Source organism: Sminthopsis crassicaudata, chromosome 1 (genome assembly GCF_048593235.1).
Source record: "Sminthopsis crassicaudata isolate SCR6 chromosome 1, ASM4859323v1, whole genome shotgun sequence".
Lineage (NCBI taxonomy): Eukaryota > Metazoa > Chordata > Mammalia > Dasyuromorphia > Dasyuridae > Sminthopsis > Sminthopsis crassicaudata.
Genome location: NC_133617.1, coordinates 696,953,090 through 696,974,166, shown reverse-complemented (window position 1 = coordinate 696,974,166; position 21,077 = coordinate 696,953,090). Strand labels below are relative to the sequence as shown.

The 21,077-nt window shown below is 46.0% G+C and overlaps 1 protein-coding gene across 1 annotated transcript in view; it reads right to left on the bottom strand.

Annotated features, from left to right (window-relative positions):
* Nucleotides 1-352: 352 nt before the first annotated feature.
* The window catches only part of RUVBL1 (RuvB like AAA ATPase 1), a 28,476-nt gene continuing 7,751 nt past the window's right edge, over nt 353-21,077 (bottom strand). The window contains exons 4-11 of the mRNA XM_074283758.1: nt 16,983-17,134; nt 13,067-13,156; nt 12,098-12,247; nt 10,822-10,885; nt 9,553-9,751; nt 5,155-5,257; nt 1,730-1,821; nt 353-747 (exon numbers count right to left, since the gene is read on the bottom strand). Coding sequence (XP_074139859.1) covers nt 588-747; nt 1,730-1,821; nt 5,155-5,257; nt 9,553-9,751; nt 10,822-10,885; nt 12,098-12,247; nt 13,067-13,156; nt 16,983-17,134 — 1,010 coding nt within the window. The 3' untranslated portion in view covers nt 353-587. The remainder of the gene's footprint in view (nt 748-1,729; nt 1,822-5,154; nt 5,258-9,552; nt 9,752-10,821; nt 10,886-12,097; nt 12,248-13,066; nt 13,157-16,982; nt 17,135-21,077) is intronic.

Genomic DNA, 21,077 nt, shown 5'->3' with positions numbered 1-21,077 from the left:
TCTTGAATTTGGAAATGAGGCTAATGTCCATCTGGTCAAGGGAATGAAGACAGATAGAAAACAAAAACCAACCACAAGCATTCTTAGGTACCAGCTGCTAAGAGCAAAGGGGATCACAGCTGGAAAAGGAAAGGATGTCTGGCTCTGTGAGAGTATGGGGGAGGCAGCCTACTGTCCAGGAGCTAGACAGCTTAACCCAAGTCAAAGAGCTCATCAGGGTCTAGTTGTCAGCTTGATCGTGGTCCGTGCTGCCATTTTCAAAATGAAGTGTTTTCTTTCTCTCTCCTTCCCAACTGAGGGATGAAAAGTTTTAAAGATGTTTTTCTACACAGAGAAAGCAATTTAACCAAAATAAACTAAAAAAATTTATTAGCAGACATTCTAGGTGAGATTTGAAACACAACAACTATGGAAGAAAGTAGGATAATGTAAAAGTCTTTGTTTCACACAAAACTATGTAACTAGGTGAAGGCAAATGCCAAGTCCGGAGATTTCTCTGCTCCAGAAATCGACCCCCTCCACCTTTGGGACTCCAACAGGCCAGCCACACTCCCTCCAAATGGAGAGCCTTTGCTCACGCCGGCGCCTTACTTCATGTATTTGTCCTGCTGATCGGCGAGGATTTTGGCCGAAGACTTGGCGTCATAGAAGAGCTCATTAATCTCTTCCACGTGCTCCTTCTCGATGCTGTCCTTCCCATTGATCTTGGCCAGCAGGTTGGCGGGGGTCAGGAGCTGCACCGAGTACCTGCAGAAGACAAAACCCGTCAGAACGGCTCCTCTTCCTCATGCCGGTCAAGATGGGCGCCCATGAATGATAGTTTTTTTAATAATTTTTATTAGTGACATTTCTCATGGAGACGATCTGTAACTTGCCCGAGGGACAGAGGGGAGAATTGGGCCAATCAGCCAATCCCAGGTTAGTACTGACCACAGACTTCTTTTCTTAGGAACCCCCACTGGTTCTGCTGCTTGGTATTCTACCATTATATGCTTTTCATCAGCTCTCAAATCTGAATGTCTTCTATGAAAATGTTAAAACTTTTGTGCCGGGGACTTCCTAACCATTAGAGACAACATCTTCGGGGGCACCAGCTTACAGACAGATACCTAAAGGCCGCTTTTCCTTGGAACAGTAAGGCAGGAAGAGTCTGGGGGGAGAAAACACCCAGGCCGGAGACAAATGTCACCAACTCAGCAATTGTGAAGGGAGCCCTCTCAGCCTGCTTTTATTCAAGGAATGGGTAAGACTTAGTCCTCATCCATTGGTGGTGTCTTCATTCCCCTCACTTCAAAGTGGAAGTTTTTCAGGCACACAAGAGACAGAGGTGCTCCCACCCCGGGCTGTTGGGGGGATCTGGGGCAAAGCCCAGTGCCTGGCACACAGTAAGTACCCTATAAATATCAGCTATTAGCACTGAGGTGTTTAAGACCACCAAAGATGTCAGCCGCACCAGCACAACTCCAATTCTAGCATACTCTATAATTCACTGAACGTCACACAGTGCTTGTCTCCATTATTAAAAAACACAAACTATAGACAAGAAGTGTCCTGGGAGCACCTTGAAGTCCCCACCCCACCAAGCTTTCTTCCCAGGCAGCAGCTGATGACCTACAGGTGCCCCTCAGAAAATGGGGGCACACACACCTACCTTGGCAAACCTTGTTTATCAGGTATCAAGCATCCGGGATAAACCTGACGTGAAACTGCTACATAGGACTTAGCTCACCTTAATGTTGTCTTGGTACCAATTTCTCCCAGGTGATTCAGGGCTTCCTCACTGATGTTAATCCCTTCTGTCTGGGCTCTGATTTTTATGATCTATTAGACAAGAAAAGGAATCAGCACTGTGTCCATATGTTTCTGGGCTTTCAACCATGGCTCACTGAGCATATCTTATAACTCATAAGAAGAAGCTGAACGACTTGTTTTCCCCAAACTTGGAGACGGCTGAGAAGGACCCTCCGTCTCTGCCTTTCTGCAGCTCCAGCCCACACTCCCTGATGACTGGGGGTCCTCCAAGGCTGAGCCACTTGGAGATGACAGGAGAGGGCCAGCCCCAGAACGGCCTCTTGCCCCCAGTCTGTGACTCCACTGAAGGCAGGGAGGCACTTTGGTGCAGTGATAAAAATCACTGATCTATTCAAGTTTCTAAAGGCAAGTTTCAACTCACAGAGACTCAGGTGCACTGACCCCCTTTTTCAGGACCATCCCCCATCCGTACCCCACCACACTTTCCCTCTAATTCACAGATGTACAGTCTCCCAGAAGAGTACACGGTTTTTAGGTACTTGATAAATAAGCTGGTAAAATAAATCAAAAAGTTACTTTCAAAGCTTCATCTACCGTCTTAACATCACCCTGGGAAATCTCATCTATCAAACAGAGCTTAACTTGTTCCAGGCTGAAGATCTCTGTGAAGTTGGAGCTGACGCTATCTCCAACACGCTGCAGAGGAGGCAGCGGTTACGAGAGTGGCACCGGGAGCCGGCCCGGCGGCGCGGCGGCATTACCAGCTGAGTGATAAGGGGCAGCCTGGATAATGATGGTGTGTGTTGGACTGCGGAGATAACTCTGAGACTTCCAGCCTCATATAATACAGGTATTTTTCACTTTGGCAGCTTCGTAAACAAGATATCAAGAAGCACTTGTTTAAATTAAAGACATAAAAACGCACCCAGGCAAGGGAACAGGGGAAAAATGAACCTAAGAAAGGTGGCCCTGCTCTGAAGATGCCGTGGCACCAAAGTTTCACAAGAGGATGCAAAGAAGTGTCCAGGTTGGCCAAGGGGCTCCCACTCCACCCGGCGAGTATCCCTGAGTGCAGGGGAAACCATGCCGGCCGGGAGGATGGCCGGGACTCAAACCTCAGCTTGTCCTTACTGTCTGTGAGTCACAGAGCCTCCCTGAGCCTCGGCTTCCTGAACTTGTTCAATGGGATAATGGCACTATTTATCCAGCCTATCTAAAACTACGAAGGTACCCTATTGTATTGGTCTGAATACAGGCAGCAGCCACCACACTCACACTTACACACACACACAGAACAACAGGAACTCACATCTCTATGTTTTGAGGGTTACAGAAACCCTTTCTTCATAAAACTAGGATGCAAATAATCCCAGGACTAGCATTCTTGCTTTGCAAGGTTCAGAGAAAACAAACAGTAAACATGAAAAGCATGACTCCAAATTCAGGCTTCCTGCTTATTCCAATACTCTTCCTTTTTTCATCATATTTCTCTATCCAAACACCAACTAAATATTTATTTATCTACATGTCTATCAATCATGTGTAAGGGACAATTCAACCTATAAGATGCCCAATAAATTCTTATGTGATAAGATTTTCCAAGTATTTGGGGGTCACTTTATCTCTCAAAGAAGAGGATGACAAAAAAGTCAATCTGAAACTGACACTTAAAAACAATCCCCAAACCCTAAGGACAGTCCATCTTGTGTGTAAATGAAAGCTTGAAAATAGTAAACAGTTACTACCAACAAACCCAGTCCATATTCACACGATGCCCTGTGGCACAACCTCAAGTCCCAATTTCAAACTATCAAGTTATGAACATCCTCCTTAAAAACAGAAGGAAACACTTACATTGTGTGATTCACACATTTGGGACTCTAGCTTGCCAGAAGTAAAATGTAGAATGGGATTTGGATATTAGATCACTATCTGTATTCAATCAAGTGACAATGGACTTTTCCACAGGCATCATGTCTGAAACATAAGTGACGGACCTGGTGCTGAGCGGGGCTTGGAGAGCTCTGGTGCTGAGGCTGAAGTACACGTGCACACACACACATTTAGTCTATGGTTCAATGGAATTAAATGAAAGGAAGCTGGGATTTTTTGGCTCATGAGCTAGATACTCTTTTACAAGGTGTCAAGACTGAACTCAAATTCTTTCAGGTTCTCTGCCAAGGAGAAAGTCCCATTAGGGCTTTCTTTAAAGATGATGTGACTTTATTTAATCCATGAGCCTAATTAAAGCAATGTTCAGGACTGAGTAACTCGCCTTCTGGGAAATACGCTAAATCTGAGGTTCAGCTACAGAAATGTCACTAGCACTCCCTTCGCCACCTCCTCCTCATGAGCAGGTCACAGCAATCACAAGAGCTCTTGTTCCAGACTGTTCAAAAATGGACAGTTCATAAATTAGATCTTTAATCATTTAATAACCTACAGGGATAGTTTATGAGGGTGTCCAACTTGATAACATAGTACACAAGTTATATTTAATAACAAAAACACTCCTATGTTAAAATAGCATTAAGGTTATGACTTTAACCAAAGGCAGGAAAGCAATTCAAAATACAACTGCCATGTCGTCCTTAGCTCACCCTTCGGAACAAAAGGAGGAAGCCCAAGCCTACAGGTTTGTCAGGCCCAGCTACAGCTGCCACCCAGACTGAGTACAGGGCAGAGGGCACAAATCAAAGTGGCCAAGCTGTCTAAATTCTCTGTCTTCAAAGCAAGGCAGCAAAACCCACCCTGCTTTGCTATTTTGAGACTTCCAAAGCCACCACAGCATCTTCGGCTTCTGCGGCCAAGAGCAGCTTTCCCAAAACTGCACAGCACCAGGAGGGCCTTTTCTCCCGGCACTGCCACTGCTGCCTTCCTACCACCTCCTAAACACTCAAATGCCAGCCTACAACGCTTCCCCCCTCCCCCAGCCCCACGCCCCCAGCACTGAGACGGGTCACAAGCACCTCAAGGCTAGGACTGAGGCTGGGCTAGACAAGGGGCCAGGGACGATCACTTCACTGAAACACACATAAAGCCTCTGCCAATGTTGCCATGTGAGGGACCCCTAGTCCAGCCCTTCCGCTTTACAGAGGAGCCGCAGCATTCCCACCCCAGGCATGGCAGTAGACTGTGCGTCTGTCCGAGGCTTTCTGTCCAGCAAAGCTCATTCATGGCACGTCTGGGGCAAATAGACCAACCTGATGGCTGCCTCACACAGCTGCAGGGAAGCTGAGAGAGGCCCTAATTCACGGTTAATCCGAAAGAAAAGATTCCTAACCTGTCTTCAAAAAGGGTCTCTGGGGGGGCTCGGTCCTGTGAAACTAGAGCACCTCTTCTCAGAAGGGCGTGGGCGATTAAGAGCTACAAGGAAGCCCTCAGAGCCTACATCACACTCACCTGTTTCATTTCTTGGGGAGTGTACAGCATGGTGCGGATGATCATCACTCGGTCCAGAAGATCGAGGGGAATTCCATGAGGAGAGATCACATCCTCTGTTCCCCTGGAAAAGTCATTTAGCAAGTGTTAATAATCACATCATTCAATTCTCTTTAGAAAAATGTGGATGTTGCAAAATCTAAGCGCAAGTGTAGACACTAAACATAACCATCTATTCTTTCAGGATAAAGATAAAGATATAAGACACATTTCTTCCCATGGATATTCTGTAGGTTCTCTTTTATTGTTGACTTTGGGACTTTTGAATTAATATCCGCTAATCTTCAAACTCTTATTAAGTGCCTAGTATGTGCCAGGCACTGGAGATAGTTATAAAAGGGAAACAATTGTTGTTTTAAGACCGACATTCTAGAAATAAATGATTTCACTTCTTCAAGGTCAAGACCCACAATGTCTAGAACAGAGCTTTTGTGATAACAGGCAGTCAAAGACTTGTTATGCTTAATGTGACGAGGACCAGTTTACATTAACACAGTGCTTTAAGGCTTACAAAGCACTTTCCTCCCAACAACCTCTATGCAGGAATGGGGCTGAGTGAGGCTGTGAAGGCCTAAGAGGTGGGCTTACATTCTAGGAGGGAAACAACATAATACAGAGAAAAAACACAAAATAAACACAATATGTTTAAAGAGAGAGATTTTTACCAATGATGAAGAAACCAAGGTCCATGAAGCGGAAGGCCCTACCCAGCAGTCACAGAGCTATCGTCAAGACTCAAACTAAGCCTTTCCAACCCAAAGACAAGTGCTCTTGACAATATATCATATAACTGGCATCCCTTTAAATGGTTGTAGCTGGAAGAAAGAACTCTATTAAGGCTCCTCTCAGCAAAGTGATTCCCAGACACATACAAACTTTTTACGGCACTTCTATTCCGGAGGCCAGGGTCCCAACTCCTCCGGTAAGCTATCTCTGGACCATACTGACTCTACCTCCCTACCAGGGCTCCTTGGGGGAGCTATCTTCACCCAATCACCTACTGTCTGCTTTCCTCAAGCCTAGGCCAACGAATCTGAAGCCTAATGACTCAATAAGTATCACTGGAACTTAGAAAGTACTTTAACAAGGTCTCATTATAAGGCATGGGAAATTAAGCAACAAATAACACCCCCAACAGGATTCTGTTTGAAAATATAAATAACTTGGAAATAAATATGCCACTACAATAAATATGCTACAACTACATGAGAACAGACTTTTTTCTCAGCACTGCCACAGAAATTTACAAAAGCTTTGATTTGTCTTATGTCCAAGAAATTACTGAAGTGCAAAGGATCATAGGATCCTTCCCAATTAGAGATGAGGAATTTCAGGTGCTGAAAAAGAAAAAAACACCCAATGGTACCTATTAAGTTGGGGGCCAAACCATGTCACCCTGATCCAAGATTTCACAGAGATTCAGGAGAAGCTGGTATCTAATGTTCTAAAATAACAATCTCAAATTTTGTTCATGATTGGAAAATAGACTACACTATCTAAAATGTTTCACAGTCTGATGCCAGTCAGGAAAAAATGAGTGAGTTCATAATTTACTAAATGGTTCCTTCTCCTGTCCCTAAGCATGTAAGCTGTTATTCATCAATTTAAGGTCCACTAATATTTCATGTCCTTTATGAAGGAAAGCCACAAATTGGAGGGTAAATGTTAAGTCTAGTCTAATTTTCCCTCTAGTAACATGAAGTACAATAAATAGATTCCGTCTGGATAATAGGGAGGAGGAGATATCACTGGTATATTTATTCAGGTCACTGAGACATAATGCTGTGGTTGCTGTTGTTCAGCTGTTGCAGTCATGTCTGTTTCTTGGTGACTGTGAAATTTTTTTGGCACAGATACTGAAATGGTTTGCCATTTTCTTCTCCAGCCCATTTGATAGATGAGGAAACTGAGGCAAATAGGATTAAATGATTTGTCCACAGTCATCCAGCTAGCAAGGCCATGTTTGAATTCATTAAGACTAGTCTTTCTGACTACAGATCTATCCACTGTGCTACCAAGTTGCCCAATTTCTTTATAGGTCAAAGCTAAATTTAAACCATCCTAGAGAAACAGATGCTGGACCTTGTCTAAAGACAAACTGCAATCCACAACTTTGGGATGAATTGCCATTATTTTCTATTGGGAGACCTGAAAACATTGCTGAACGGATCCTTAGAGAATCTACTTTATTGGGGAACCAGAAACATAAAATCCTTTAATATTAGAGGCAGAAGGAACTTTATTAAGTTTTAAAACATCTCATTTTAGAGATAAGGAAATTAAAGCTCTGCAAATAGTTCCCATTATACGAAGCTTTAAATGCTTACAAAGTACTTTATAGAGGAGAGTTCATTTATCTGCAAAACAAATGCTGGGGGCAGGTGCGGCCTCCTGTGATGACAAATGATCAGCCCCATTAATAAAACCAAGGCAGGGACAAGATGAGAAGTGACTAGACCCAGGCATCTATGGCCACAAGATCCTAGTTCTGACAGCCCCCAAAAGCTGCTCTGCACAGAGGTGTCTCCAACACCCCAAAGCACCCTCAGACACACACCTTGATGGGCTTCTAGCTCAGGCGGCCCCTGGGTCCCTGCATAAAACTTCACTCTCCTGGACCTCCTGCTCTCTGGCTGGCAAGGATACTTTAAGGGACTCTTCCAGAGGAGGAATGCTGGAAGGCTGCCCAGGGTCTCTGGGGCTAGAAGCCTTGAAGGCAGATCCCAGTAGGACCCTGGAAGGCGCCGCCAGGCGCTTGGCCACTCGGCCTCCCGCCCCGAACCCAGAGTGGGCAGGGGACACCAGCATGGGGACGGCACCGAAGGAAGCCCTGGGATTTCATGGCCCCCCACCACTAACAACCTTCTGCAGCAGTGGGTCTGTCCCTCCTTCCCCTGGGTCTGCCAGAACCAGATCTAAGCTCTCCCACCAATTCAGCAGGGACTGTAGGGGATCAGTCATTCCTCTGGCTTCAGTCCTCTCCTTAAGAATGAAGGGCTTCATCTGAACATCCCAAAGTCTCCATCGGGTGCAAATAGTATCGGATTCACCAAAACTGGGGTGCACAGAACCCAACACCTCACTCAGGACAAAACCTTCGGCTGATGTGGTGTTTTGCACTGAGACCCCCAATACTTTTTTTCCCAGGTATGATATAACCAATGCTAACAGAGACACCCCATTCTAAGGGATCAGGGCCAGACACCCACATATACTTGGAATCAGCAGGGTCTGAACACAGAGCAGTGAAGGATAGTGTACATAGAACAGTGACATCCTTCTGAAAGCTTCATCCATCATATTCTCCAGTAGATGGCACTCTCCATTCATCCTATAACATAGACATGTAAATTGGACAGTACTGCGTTACCCGTAGCAGGTACTGACAGCCCACCAGGTACCGTGCTCTTTGTGTGTGTAGAGAGAAAGAGAGGGAGAAAAAAAGGAGAGGTGTAGAGATGCAGAAAGGGAGGGGAAGAGAGGGGGAGAGAGGGAAGGAGAGAGTGAAGAGAGAAAGGTGATGAAGGAAAAAGAGAGGGAGAAGGAAGGAAGAAAGGGGGATGGGAGAGACAGAGATAGGCAGAAAAGAGAGAGAGGGAGAGGGAGAGGGGAGAAAGGAAGAGAAGAAGGAGAGGAAGGAAGGAGGGAGGGAGGTAAGAAGGAAGGAGAATGAAGAAAGGTAAGGAAGGGAAGAGTGAATGGGAAGGAGAAAAGGGGGAGACAGAGAAGGAGGCAGAAGTCACTAGCTCCAAGGATAATCTTCCCCGTTTCCCAAGGCTGTTTCTGGTCTAGACTTTTCCTAAGGCCAAGCTGGCAAGCAGCTGCTGCTGGTCCTGGAGCCAGGAGAAGCTGCCGTCTGCACACAATGGCCGGCTTCTGGAGAGAAAGCTCCAATCTGACCCTTGGGGATGGCCCCAAGCCTGCAGGAGCTGAGCTGGGTCTTTTTTCAAGGACCACCAGACTGCACACCTATAATGTGTTCTTCCCTTGGGAGGCTACCCATTAACTCCAGAGCTGCTGCCAATTCTCAGAATTATGGGAATCCCATCTTAGGAAGAGTCTTCAGAGCCAACCCATCCTTTGAATCTCCTCCCTGGAGCAGAGCTCCGTCCCTGTGAGGGCAGCTGGTTTTTGGATCAAGCCAAGAGTTATCTGGAGCCAAGTTTTGTGAATAAAGTGAAGGAACTGAGCTGGGGAATCCCACTTTGGGTCCAAAAGGTGGTGACTAAAGCAGAGAGATTGGTTTTTTTTGGCAGGGGAGGGAGCAGGCGCTGAGAGGAAGAGTCTCAAATCCCCAGCATCTGGGCTTCGCTCGCGCTGGAAGTGCCCCTTGACCCCCAGCCTGGGAAGGACCCGTACCTGATGACGCAGTTGCCGCGGTTGGAAGCGAAGATGACGATGGGGGCAATGGAGGACTCGAGGGCGCGGTGCAGGTAGGTGAAGCACTCGATGTCCAACATGTGCACTTCGTCCACAAACAGCACACCAGGAACCAGCTCGGCAATGCCCTGGTCAATATACTTGTTGACCACCTTGTTTATCTCCCCGCGCAGCTTGTCTGGGAGACGAAGAACACCATGAAGCAGGTGGAGCAGCCTGGAATCCTGTGGTGCAGCCCAGGCCCAGAGCTCAGGGTTGCTGTGCTGCCCTAACACCTAGCGCCTTCAAGCTGGGACCAAAGGAACCAAGCCTGGCCCAACCCCTACCATGGCTCACTGTAAAGCCCCTGACGTCTGTCTGTGTTCCATTTTAGTGGGACAAATGGGCTGAGGCGACTTGCCCAGGGTCCCCTGCTTCTCAGGGCAGGGCTGGAGTTCTGTCTGCAGCCCTATCCCTCATCAAATACAGGAGACTTGTTCTTGAAGGAAGGTCAAGCCACAACTATGGGAAGCAGACTCACAGAAGCAAGGCAATCTGTCCCCAGCATTACTTGCCATCCTCTTGGGATCCACCGTGCCACAGAATGCCCATGAAGCCATCCCTGTGCCGGCAAAGCTCCAGAAAATGGCATGCAGTGTATCTCAGAAAGGACAGGTCTCAGCGTCTCCTCAATCTAGCTCTCTCACTCCTCCCCTTCTTTGGTAAAACCAATTTAAAATAAAAAATATGGGGGAGGGAGCAGAAGCCATGGCATGAGTCTGACAGAATGGGTGTGTGACCACCAGCAAATCACTTTGTTTCTCTAAGATTCAATGTTCTCATCTGTAAAATGGGAAGGCCAAACTAGACCATGAATGGCCAAGCCTTAGGAAGAGCTGTGCTCTTTATTATTCAATCATAAGCAGCTAATAGAGTATTCTGGGGCTGGGGAGTTAAACTTGTGATTTCATTAATGTCACCCATGGAGACAAACTAGGTACCAGGTACCCAGACACTGAGACATGAGTATTTGCCTCTGATCACACAGCAAGCTCACTACCCACTGCACCATGCTGCCCTTTGGGCTGCCAGGGAGAGTGGGAAAAGACAAAACCAAACTGGACAGGGAAACAAATGACAGGGTTTGGAGGACCCTGCCTGACTAATTCTCAGACACCTTTCAAAAAGGATTAAGGCAGCATCCCCCTGCACCCCCTCCAACTTCAGTAGCAGGGATAGCTCAGGGACAGACCCCAGTGGCCTTCGCACCTGTGATTTCGGTCTTCTTTGGCTTCATTAACTGGCCCATCATGGAAAGGATGTCCTGCCCACCCTGCACAGGAGACAAAGGCAGACCTGGCTGAGCGGTTGGCTGCATCCGCGTCCCCCCTTCTGCCTCCCCCAAACAGCCAAGGTGACCTCCACGGATCCTCCAGCCCAGGAAGCCCCATCACGCCTTCTCTACCATGGTTCCTGTTCACTGAGTCTCAGGAGGAGCACATTCACAGTCACTAATGGCATCCCTCTCTCCTGCCGGATGCTTTAATGCAAACTGGCAAAGAAAGGGCAGCCCCATCAACCCTGAAAGGGAAGTGGATTTTGCAGGAGCACCCAACTCTACAGCAGTCATTACAGAGGAGCCAGGAAGTCCCTTCTCTGCTGGGTGAATGTGAGGCCCTCAAAGGTGAACAAAGTGAGCCTAACTATTGCTTCAGCACTCTCTTCACTACAGTAAACTCACTTTTAAACTGCAGAAATCCCGCAGAAATCCACTACAGTGGATCAAGACACGGCCCCTCAGGAATAAAGAGGGAATCTGCAGGGAGAAAGCCAGCTCTGCCATTTACTACCACCTGTGTGACTGGGAGCAAATCACTTAAATGTCTCCAAACTACAGTTTTCTCATGAGGAAAATCAGGATCAAATTTGGGCTCTCCATCTCCCAGTGTGATTGAGAAGCAAACTTGTGGAGCTTCAAAAGAGAGTGTGCTGGATATCACTGCTCCCATAACCATGAGAAATTATTTAGGCTTAAATTCAAATACTTAGGCTCAAAAATTAAATTTAGAGACAACTCTTGCATAACTAAATTCTAAGTTAAATAGCTTACTACAGACATAATCACAAAGTGAAATAATTTTGGGAGTCAAAAAGGAACCTTAGAAATATGAACCATGAATCCTACTGACTAGAGCAGCATATTGTGCCTTCAGGAGACAGAAAGTCACAGCATATACAGAACCTGCTTCAAAATACTATTGATAAGGAACATAATTGTGAGACAAGGGTCCATCTAGAGAAGGCTGAGAAAAGACACTGGGAGTTTGGCAATGCAGGATTCTTCTAGCACAAGCTAGTAAAAAACCATTTCTTCCTACAGCATTTGAATAAGAACAAAGGAACTCCCTCTGGCTACTGTCAATGTTAATTGCTGAACACACAGAAGACAGAAAAGGTCTGTCTTTTCCAAGAAGGCAAGATGAGGAGACAATCCATTTCCAGACCCAGATGTCTTGCTAAGGTTATGGAAGTATCAGGTCAGTACCTGGGGCCTAGCATTGGCAACATCCAAGTCATGGAGGGTCACATCCTGAATAATTTCCTTTTTTTTGTGCACATCGCCTTTTGGCAAGGGAACGTATTCTTCCGCTTCAAGGTCGAACTCTGTAGCATAGGTATCACACCTGCCTTGCCTCTACAGAAAAGGAAGATGGAGAACAGAAGTATCTGGTGAGTTTCATTGCCAAGTCCCTGAATGACACATAGCTGACAAAGATAAAGGCACTGGTTCACAATTACAGTCCTGACAAGCTTTGGTTGACAACTCAGAATATGCCCCACTCCCCTGCTGGCAAGAGAAGCACCCTATCTACTGATCACCAGGCTCAAAAACCCTGTTGAAAAACACCTGATATTTTCTCTACTTAGACTCTTCCCCCCTCCTTTTCTTTTAACTGTATGCAATTCCTGATAAAGGACAAATCCAACAGATTAACTGGAGACTGAGGGAACTGTTCAGACTCTTTTGTAGGTGGATGATTTATTGTATGATAGGAAGTATTATGCTCATCCATTAAACAGCAAGTAACACTGTACAGTACATTTAAAATCAGATAGGAAAAGAATGCCAACTAATGCAGTATTCCCTTCCCCATGCATATATCTTGGGAAGAAAATACCAAAGAGATAAAAGAAGATTAAATGCACTGCACATTTCAATTCTACAATGACTAAAGTTGTTTTGGTTTCCCACCCTCAACTCTCCTCCAAACAGGCTTTACATCTCAATTATTTATTTATTTGTTTTTGAAGAGATGTTTTGATCCTGCAGAGGTCAAAGGACTACAGAAAAGGAAAACAACTTTTACTCAATTTGTCAGTGTGGTGCAGAGAGACTGTCTGTTTGCTGGCAGCAGGCATCTCCTAGGGTCGGAGTCATGGCTGAGGATCTGAACCCAGGACCTGGCTCTCCACCCACTAGCTTCCAGTCCCTGGGGCTGGGCCCACCGGTTACCTTCACAGCCCCACTGTTGGCCTCAATATAGATCACGTCTCCAGCCTCCACGCGCTCCTTCTGCAAACTCTCAAAGATGCTGGGGTCCAGCTGAAACACAGAGCAGGAGCATTAACCACCATTGTACAGAATGAGAAATTCAGTGACTAGAGATTTTAAAAAAGAAGTCATTTGTATTTTGGGGAGCTAAGAAGAGAGCTGGACACAGAGGTCTCATGACAGCAAAACACTGTGAAAACTTCAAATCAAGTTGGCTGAGAGAGGTTGTGGTCTACAGTCTAGAACTGACTGGTCAAAGCCCACAGGGCACCTGTCCTGGGCAAACTCTCTAAGGGTGGGAAGCTAGGCTAAGATGGGTCCTGTGTAGTACCCCCTCCCCCACAGCAGGGGGGAGGCAGCTACAGGACAGCAGAGGTCCCACGAGGCCCCCACTCTGTACCTGGCTGTTCTGGGCGAGAGGGAACGCTTCCTAAGGACAGACTTCCTTGAGAAGATTAAAATCCCTTCCAGAAAGTGGATATCTTCAACACAGAGAAGAGCTAATCCAATTCCAATTGATCAATGATGGACAGAATCAGCTACATCCAGAAAAGGAACACTGGGAAATGAGTGTAAACTGTGAGCATTGTTTTTTTGTTTTGTTTTTCTTCCCAGATTATTTTTACTTTCCAAATACAATCCTTCCTTTGTAACAACAACAACAACAAAATTCGGTTCTGCACATATATATTGTATCTAGGATATACTATAAGATATTTAATATGTATGGGAATGTCTGCCATCTAGGGGAGGGGGTGGAGGGAAGGAGGGGAAAAACTCAGAACAGAAGGGAGTACAAGGGATAATGTTGTAAAAAAAAAAAAAAAATTTACCTATGCATATGTACTGTCAAAGAAAATGTTATAATTATAAAATTAATAATATATATATATATGTATATATATATATTTTTTAAAAATCCCTTCCAGATCTCATTCAGCAAGGACAAACCACTTAAGAGAGGAGCTAACTAAAGGGGAGACTCACAGAGCAATCCAGACTCTTATCGTGAAGGGGTATTAAAGAATATAAAGTTCATCTCTTCACTGGACAGAGGAATAAACTGAGGCCCAAAGAGAACAGAATGACTTTTGCCAAGGTCACACATACCCTGGTTCCCACAATATTAGAGTGTATCTACTTTTTTGAAATTTTCTGAGTAGAAAGCTTTCCAATCTCTCCATTTTTACTAATGATAAATGAAAAGTCTCACACCTGGATTCAAAGAATCAACATCACAACTTCAATGGAGGAGTATGGCTAGACAGCAATCTATCTGAAAAAGATCCAGGGTCTGTAGCTGACAGCCAGAAAGCTTATATAAGTCAGAAATATGATCCTGCAAGTTAATTGTATAAATGTTTACATATATTGGATTTAAGATTTTTTTTAAAATATTATAACATATATTGGATTGCTTGCCATCTAGGGGAGGGAGTAGGGGGAAAGGGAGGGGAAAATTTGGAACACAAGGCTGTGCAAGAGTCAATGTTGAAAAATTATCCATGCATGTTTTGAAAATAAAATAAATTTGAAAATAAAAAGCTTTAATAATAAAAAAAAGTAGATACTGAGCTATCAATTAACATATAAATGCATCAGTGGAGTGATAAAGCTTCTTAAAGTACGTCATTTGGGATGGCATTAAAAAAAAAAAAGACTGTTTTGTACAGTGCCTAGCACATAGCAGACACTTAATAAAGCCTTGCTGCAGATTAAAAAAAGAAAAAGAAATATGATGCTGCAATCAAAAGAGTTCATTAATCTTGGACTACATCTTAAAAGGCCCAGCTTCAGAGTCTGGGACAGTCTCTCCACTGATCAGAGCACATCTGTTCACATTAGGGAAAAAAATCTGGGCTTTAGGGATAGATTTCTGAGGGATTGTGAACTTAGAAAAAACACCTTTATTTATATTCACTAACTTGGAACTGAAATTTGGCCCTTTCTCCCTGTGACACAGGATTCTGAGAGCAGTTCCCCAGATTGCCCAAGGGCTTGGACAGGATCAGCCTGGAGGAGCTCATCCTGCCTGAGGATCAGCGGAAGAAACTGGGATGTCTTAGGACCTGAAAGTACTGAAAGGGCTGGCCTATGCATGAGAGATCAGAGCCCAGAAGCTGCAAGAAGACACAAGTGACTACCTTGGGACATGGAGGCTTCTCCTTCACTACAAGTTTTCAGGCAGAGGCTAAAGGTAGAGGTGAAACCCAAGGGCTGCTAAAGCTGTTCAATTTCCTACTGGGATAAATAAATTTCTTGATGTTCCAGAAGATTTCTCTGGCATCTTAACATCTCAATACAAATTTCAAGTGTCAGAGGCTACATAGCAAATTTTCAGAAAATGATTAAAACACTGACTAAAAATAAATCACCGGGCTTTTTGGGCCCTTCCCAATCTGGCCTAACCCAACTATTCAACCCCACAATTATTTGTTATTTGTCCTCCACTCTCCAGTCCAATCAAATGGGCTTTGCTATTCCTGCCTGCACCCTGGAGAAGCCCTTAACCCCTTTGGGATTCAGCTTAAGTTCTGCCTTCTACCGGAAGTCTTCCCTAACACCCACTGTGAGAGCTCTCTCTCCCTGGGATGTCTCCTGCCTTGGCTCTGCCGCTCCCTCGAGGTCTCCCTCAGTAGAGCACAGACTTGGTTTTTTATCTTTGGTCCTCCTCCTCCCCCGCACAAGGCAGGTATTTAACAAATACTTGCTGGTTAACCAGTAAACTTCAGAATTGTTTGTCTTGGTAAGTCGTGTGTGGGGACATAGCCTGGGAGGCGGCCATGGACTCAGCTGGGGTGAGGTTAGAGGCCCCTCTCCTGTTCAGGTCCCAGAGCTGCTCAGGCTCCTCCTCATTTGTCAAGGAGGTGACCTCTGCTGGTGGGTGGGGGGCCCCAGAGCGCAAGCACTATGAACATGCAGCTTGTAAAAGTGGGGTTCTCTGGGCAAGGAGCTGGAGCTGAATGACCATAAGCGAGCACACCTAATGGGCATGGAAAAACAAAGGATGGTTTCAATTTTGGAGACTTAAATTACCAAACTTTTCCAAAAGAAAAGTTCTTCTCTTGGATGAAATCCTAGCTGTGCACATCACTTCACTTAGGCTTTAACATGGAAATTTTTTTCACTTTTTGTCTGCACTTTTTTGTTTAGTTTCCAAATGAACTAATGGTGTGGTAGTTAGTAAAGAAATGGAAGGCTCCACTCTAAATCTCATTAACACAGGCACACTAGAGATGAGTAGTAGATAAGAGAGAGCATCGGATAGAGGATTTAAAAGAAAAATGGCCATTCCCATCAATGACCTATTGGTGGCCTCTACAAACCAAACAAGAAGCTATAGAATCCCCAAAGCTCTGTGCCTGAAAGCACCTTGAGCTTAACCCTTAAGTTTTGTACATGAGAAACTCAGTGGCAGAGCAGGCAAGCGAGGTAAACTCAAGGTTAGAGTGAGCAAGCCACCAGTAAGGGAAAGCCGAGCCCCCTCCACCTCCTCTTCCTACTGGGGGGCTTTCACAGCTGCCTGCCCCCTCCTTCCTCCTTAGGAAGGTCCTCATGGCCAGGTCCTTCCTGCTCCTTCCCAAAGACAGTTCTCCTGCGTAAGGACTACAAACAGAAACAGAAACAGAAAGCACAGAAAGCTCTCAAACAGTGAAATATATGGGGGAAAAAATCTGGCCAGTCAGAACGAGGCTCTGGTTCCAGCTCCAACTTCCTATGGCCAAGCACTTCCTCAACTATTAACTGAGGGTCACATGGCCCATCGGTTCCTTCCAGCGGTAACATTCTGTAAGGCAAAATTAATTCTATAATATCACAAAAGGTCACACAAAAGCCCGTGTGGTGTTGGAGAGCAGGATTGACAGAATGTACGCACTTTCAACTGTTTGGTTCCTTTTGCTGTTTTCAGTCCGATGATGACATGGCTGATGGTTTTGCCATATCCCCCCATAGGGTTTTCAGTCTCACAGGGAGTTAATTCTGTGACTTCACCTTCGTAAACTTCCTTGGTCTCCTTTATCCTCAGCCCTGTAAGACAGGAGAGGAAGGGCATGGTGAGATGCTTCTTGTCTAAGGTTTAGTTTCCCAATCCCCCCTCCCCATTTTAGCCATTACAAAATTTTGTGCACGATAACATCCCGAGGACAGGAGGGCCCACACAAGTCCACAGGGAACTGGCTCAGAGGACACACTTGGAAATGCATGGCAGGGGCTTCAACTGAGCTCTGGGAGCCATGGGAGCAGGAGACAGGCACTCCAAGGTCTCCAAAGACAAAGCCCTGACCAAACCACGGCTCCTTAACCCACAGACCCTGGAGCTGGGCACGGTGCAAACTCTAAGTGGCATTTTCAGAATCTCAGTGAAGAAAATGGAACAAACAACAAGCAGCCCCCCTACTGCCCCCTCCCATCTCCAGTTTTGAGAAGCAGCTACAGTTGTAAAAAATGAAGGATACCTCCCTTGTGGTATAAACATTGGATAGCTCTAACAGTGTCAACAGTTTACTTACAGCTGATTAACTCAGCCATTAAATAGTGTCTCACAATTTGCTGAGGTAGAAATGTTTTTGTTTTTTTGTATTCTGCCCCTCTTCCCCAAGGAAACAAAGGGAAGTTGATAACTACAGCTGTCTAGTTTAACTTTAAAGTTAGCTCCTTCCCTCTCTTTTGCGAAGGCAAGTGATCTTTTGAGAAGATGGTAAACTCCAAAAGTGTGAAGTAGAAAATTATTTGTTCAGCTGACCACTTAACTTAGACACATCTATAATAGACACCAACACAGAAAGACAGAAATCTTCACTGGTGAGCTCTCTCCAAGCGACAAGTAAGGGGGAGGAGCACAAACTTCACCAGAGAAGACTTGTCAGACCCCCATTTGTCCCTCTGTCTGTTTTTCTCTCTCTCCCCACCCCCCCATCTCTGTCTCTCTATATATTTATCTCTCTCTGTGTATTTCTGTCTGTTTCTCTCTGTCTCTGTCTCCACCACCCCCTGCAATTTTGGAAATGGAGGTAAGAGATTACTCTGTGACTTCACTCAGGGCAGGGATTGTGTCTTCCAGCCCCCATGACAGACCGTGACACCTGCTAGGGAGACATGATTTGTGCTTTATCCATAATTTGCCATTCCAATATTCAGGTGCTCTCTAGAATCTAACCTTATCTTTTCACTTAAAGAAAATCTAAATGATTTTTTGGATCAATCCTGATTATTTTAGATTTCCTTTGGGAAGACCTCACAAATGTCTCCCTCTGCTGGCCTGGAACTTAAGCTGACACTTTTACAACCAAAGTGAGTGTCTGGAGGGATAGACAGCTCTCACAAACATGAAGCACATGATCAGCATCCCTGACCATATTCCTGTATACAAGGATGACCGAATTCCAGGGCAGTAAATACAGAGGCTTTCAACAAGAATCACCCTGCCAAAGATAAGTTAACAGCTACTGTATGAAATCTATTTTTAGAGGGTCTAGAAATACCAACAAAGTGCAATTCTAAGAGCACCTGGCACAAAACCCCCAAATTTGAAGGTGAAGAGGTTGACATTCTCAGGCCACACTGCTTGCGAACAGGCCCCTTAAATAACGCCAAAGCTCCCAAATTTATGGAATATCTGATGGACTCTAGCTGTAGAAATAAACGAAGGCTCGGACCCTGCAGTCCCTTCTTCTCATTGACCTCTTCTGCATTTCTCATTACAATTCTGCCAGTGACCCTGTTCTCTCCTCCCAGCCCAGGCTGCACCCAGAAGTACACCCCCATTCCTCTTCTCATCTTCCAACAATCCAACATTTTATAATGCTTCCTGAGTCCTGGGGAGGCACAACAGAACAGAACAAACCCTACTCGGAAGGAGCTCATATTTTAATTGGAAAGAAAACAGGTGACTATAAAAAAACCCATGAATGGTGGGTACAGATATGTCCAAAGCACTCAGACAAGATGGTTTGGGAGCACGAGTGACTGAAGAACCCAGGAGCTTTGGGCAGAAGACGGAGGCTGGGTTCTAAGATTAAAGAAAAGTGGCTCTGCCCATGGGGAGGCAAGGGGAAGATCCTGGCCGGCCTGTAGGAGGACCAGGGCAAGGGCCTAGATCCCTGGAAGAGCGGCCCGCAAGCGGTCAGGCCAGTGTGGTCATCACAAAGAGAGGGAGGGGAATGGTGACCTCGGAGGCTAGACAGGCAGATTAGCACAGAGATTTATCTTGCAGCACAGAAAGCCATGGAGTTTATTGAGTATGGGCGTCATCTGGCCAAAAGAACACTCAGGGAAAGTTCTTTTGGCAGCAATGTCCAGGCTGGGCTGGCATGAGAAGCTTAAGACAGGGAGGTCATTTGGAAGGCTGACACCAGAAGGGAAGGGTGCTGGGAAAGCTGAGGGGAAGCAGAGAAGGTGGGCAGGGGTCTGGGCTGGGGGGGGGGGGAGGGAGCAGAAGCAGCCCCGAGATCAGCTTCAGACCCACCAAGTGAAGATGGCTCAGATGCCAGGATGCCCAGTCCGAGCTCTGGGAGGAGCCATCTGCCCGGAGAGCAGCTATCCCCAGGAGAGCACATGCAGAAGAAAGCAGGGTCCGAGCCATGTCGCACTAGCCTGGGTGGGGATGAAGCAGTGCGGTGACGCGCGGCTGGAGTCAGGCCCTTGGACGCCTAGAAGCCCGTGTGAACCTGGCAGGTCACCTGTCTGCCTCAGCTTCCTCACAACACAAACAAATGTAACTATGCCTGTATCTCGAAGGGCCTGGTGAAGACCAAATGAGCAAAGGCTTGTAAAGCATTTAGTCCAGTGCCCGGCACATAACAAGTCAGGAAGGCTATTAACATAACAGATCTGGCTATTAAGGGACCAGTGGTCACTCTGGAAAGCCCACTGTGGGCTAAATAACAATCTCCTTTTTTCTTCCTGAAGCCAGGATGGGGGGGAGGGACTGGCAATTTCCTACCTGAGGCCCTGGGGCTCCCCAAATTACTCTGCAGAGAAAGCAACAGCTGGATCCGGGTCAAAGCAAGAGTCAGAGGAAGAAGGCAAAAACCCAGCTTCTAGGTCTGCCCCCTCCCCTCTCCACATGACCTGTGACCCTGAACCTCAGCTACCCTCCCTCCCAAAAGTGGTAATGACCAAGAAGACATTGGGGGGGGGAGGGAAGGGTATCCTACTATCCCAATACCCAGCCTGCCCTTCTCTGCACTGGACCTCCAGAGCCGGGCCCCTTTTACATGTAAAAAGCACCCAGGCCACCAGCCTGCTTTCTTCTTTGAGGAACCTGATCCAGCGAGACTCTCCAGGAAAGTCTGGGCCCGTGGAGGGGCAGCTGGGAGGCAGCAGTCCCAGCCCTCTGTGCCCTAAGCTGGGGGATTCCAGGGCGGTTTCAGAGCTTCGTGCACCTCAATTTCCTAATCTGTAAAGTGAACAGGACTGGGCTAGATAGTTTTTAAGATTTGTTCCATGTGTTCACCAACTCAAATTAAATTAAGGACTTAAAATAATGGTAAAAGATAAGTAAAAGATAAGAAACATTTCATTTGTTCCCCCACAAAATACCTTAAGTCTCATGAACACTAAGCCAAGTACAGACTTTCCAGACGATGGGGCTGAGAACAACAAGAAAAGCAATTTAAACATGGCTTTGAATACATTTTGAGAATGAAATATTTTCTATCCAAAAGAAAGAAATCTTCCCGATGGAATGCCTAACAATATTGTGTGTGAGGTGAATATGACAGGAAATCCCTCCCCAGGGGGACGAAGAATCCCCTTCTTTCACGAGCACCTGTATTTGTTTGGAAGTGGCTGTGCTGACATGCGGGGAATGCGGACGCCGGTAGCCCACAAAGGAGACGAATTGTTGCCGTCTGGGAGAATGACAACGCAGATGACACGGGTTTCATCTGCAGGTTCGGATTTCCAAATCCCTGACAGGGACCTTCATCACATCAAGGAAACAGCCCCGACTCCTGCGCCTTTCTTTGAG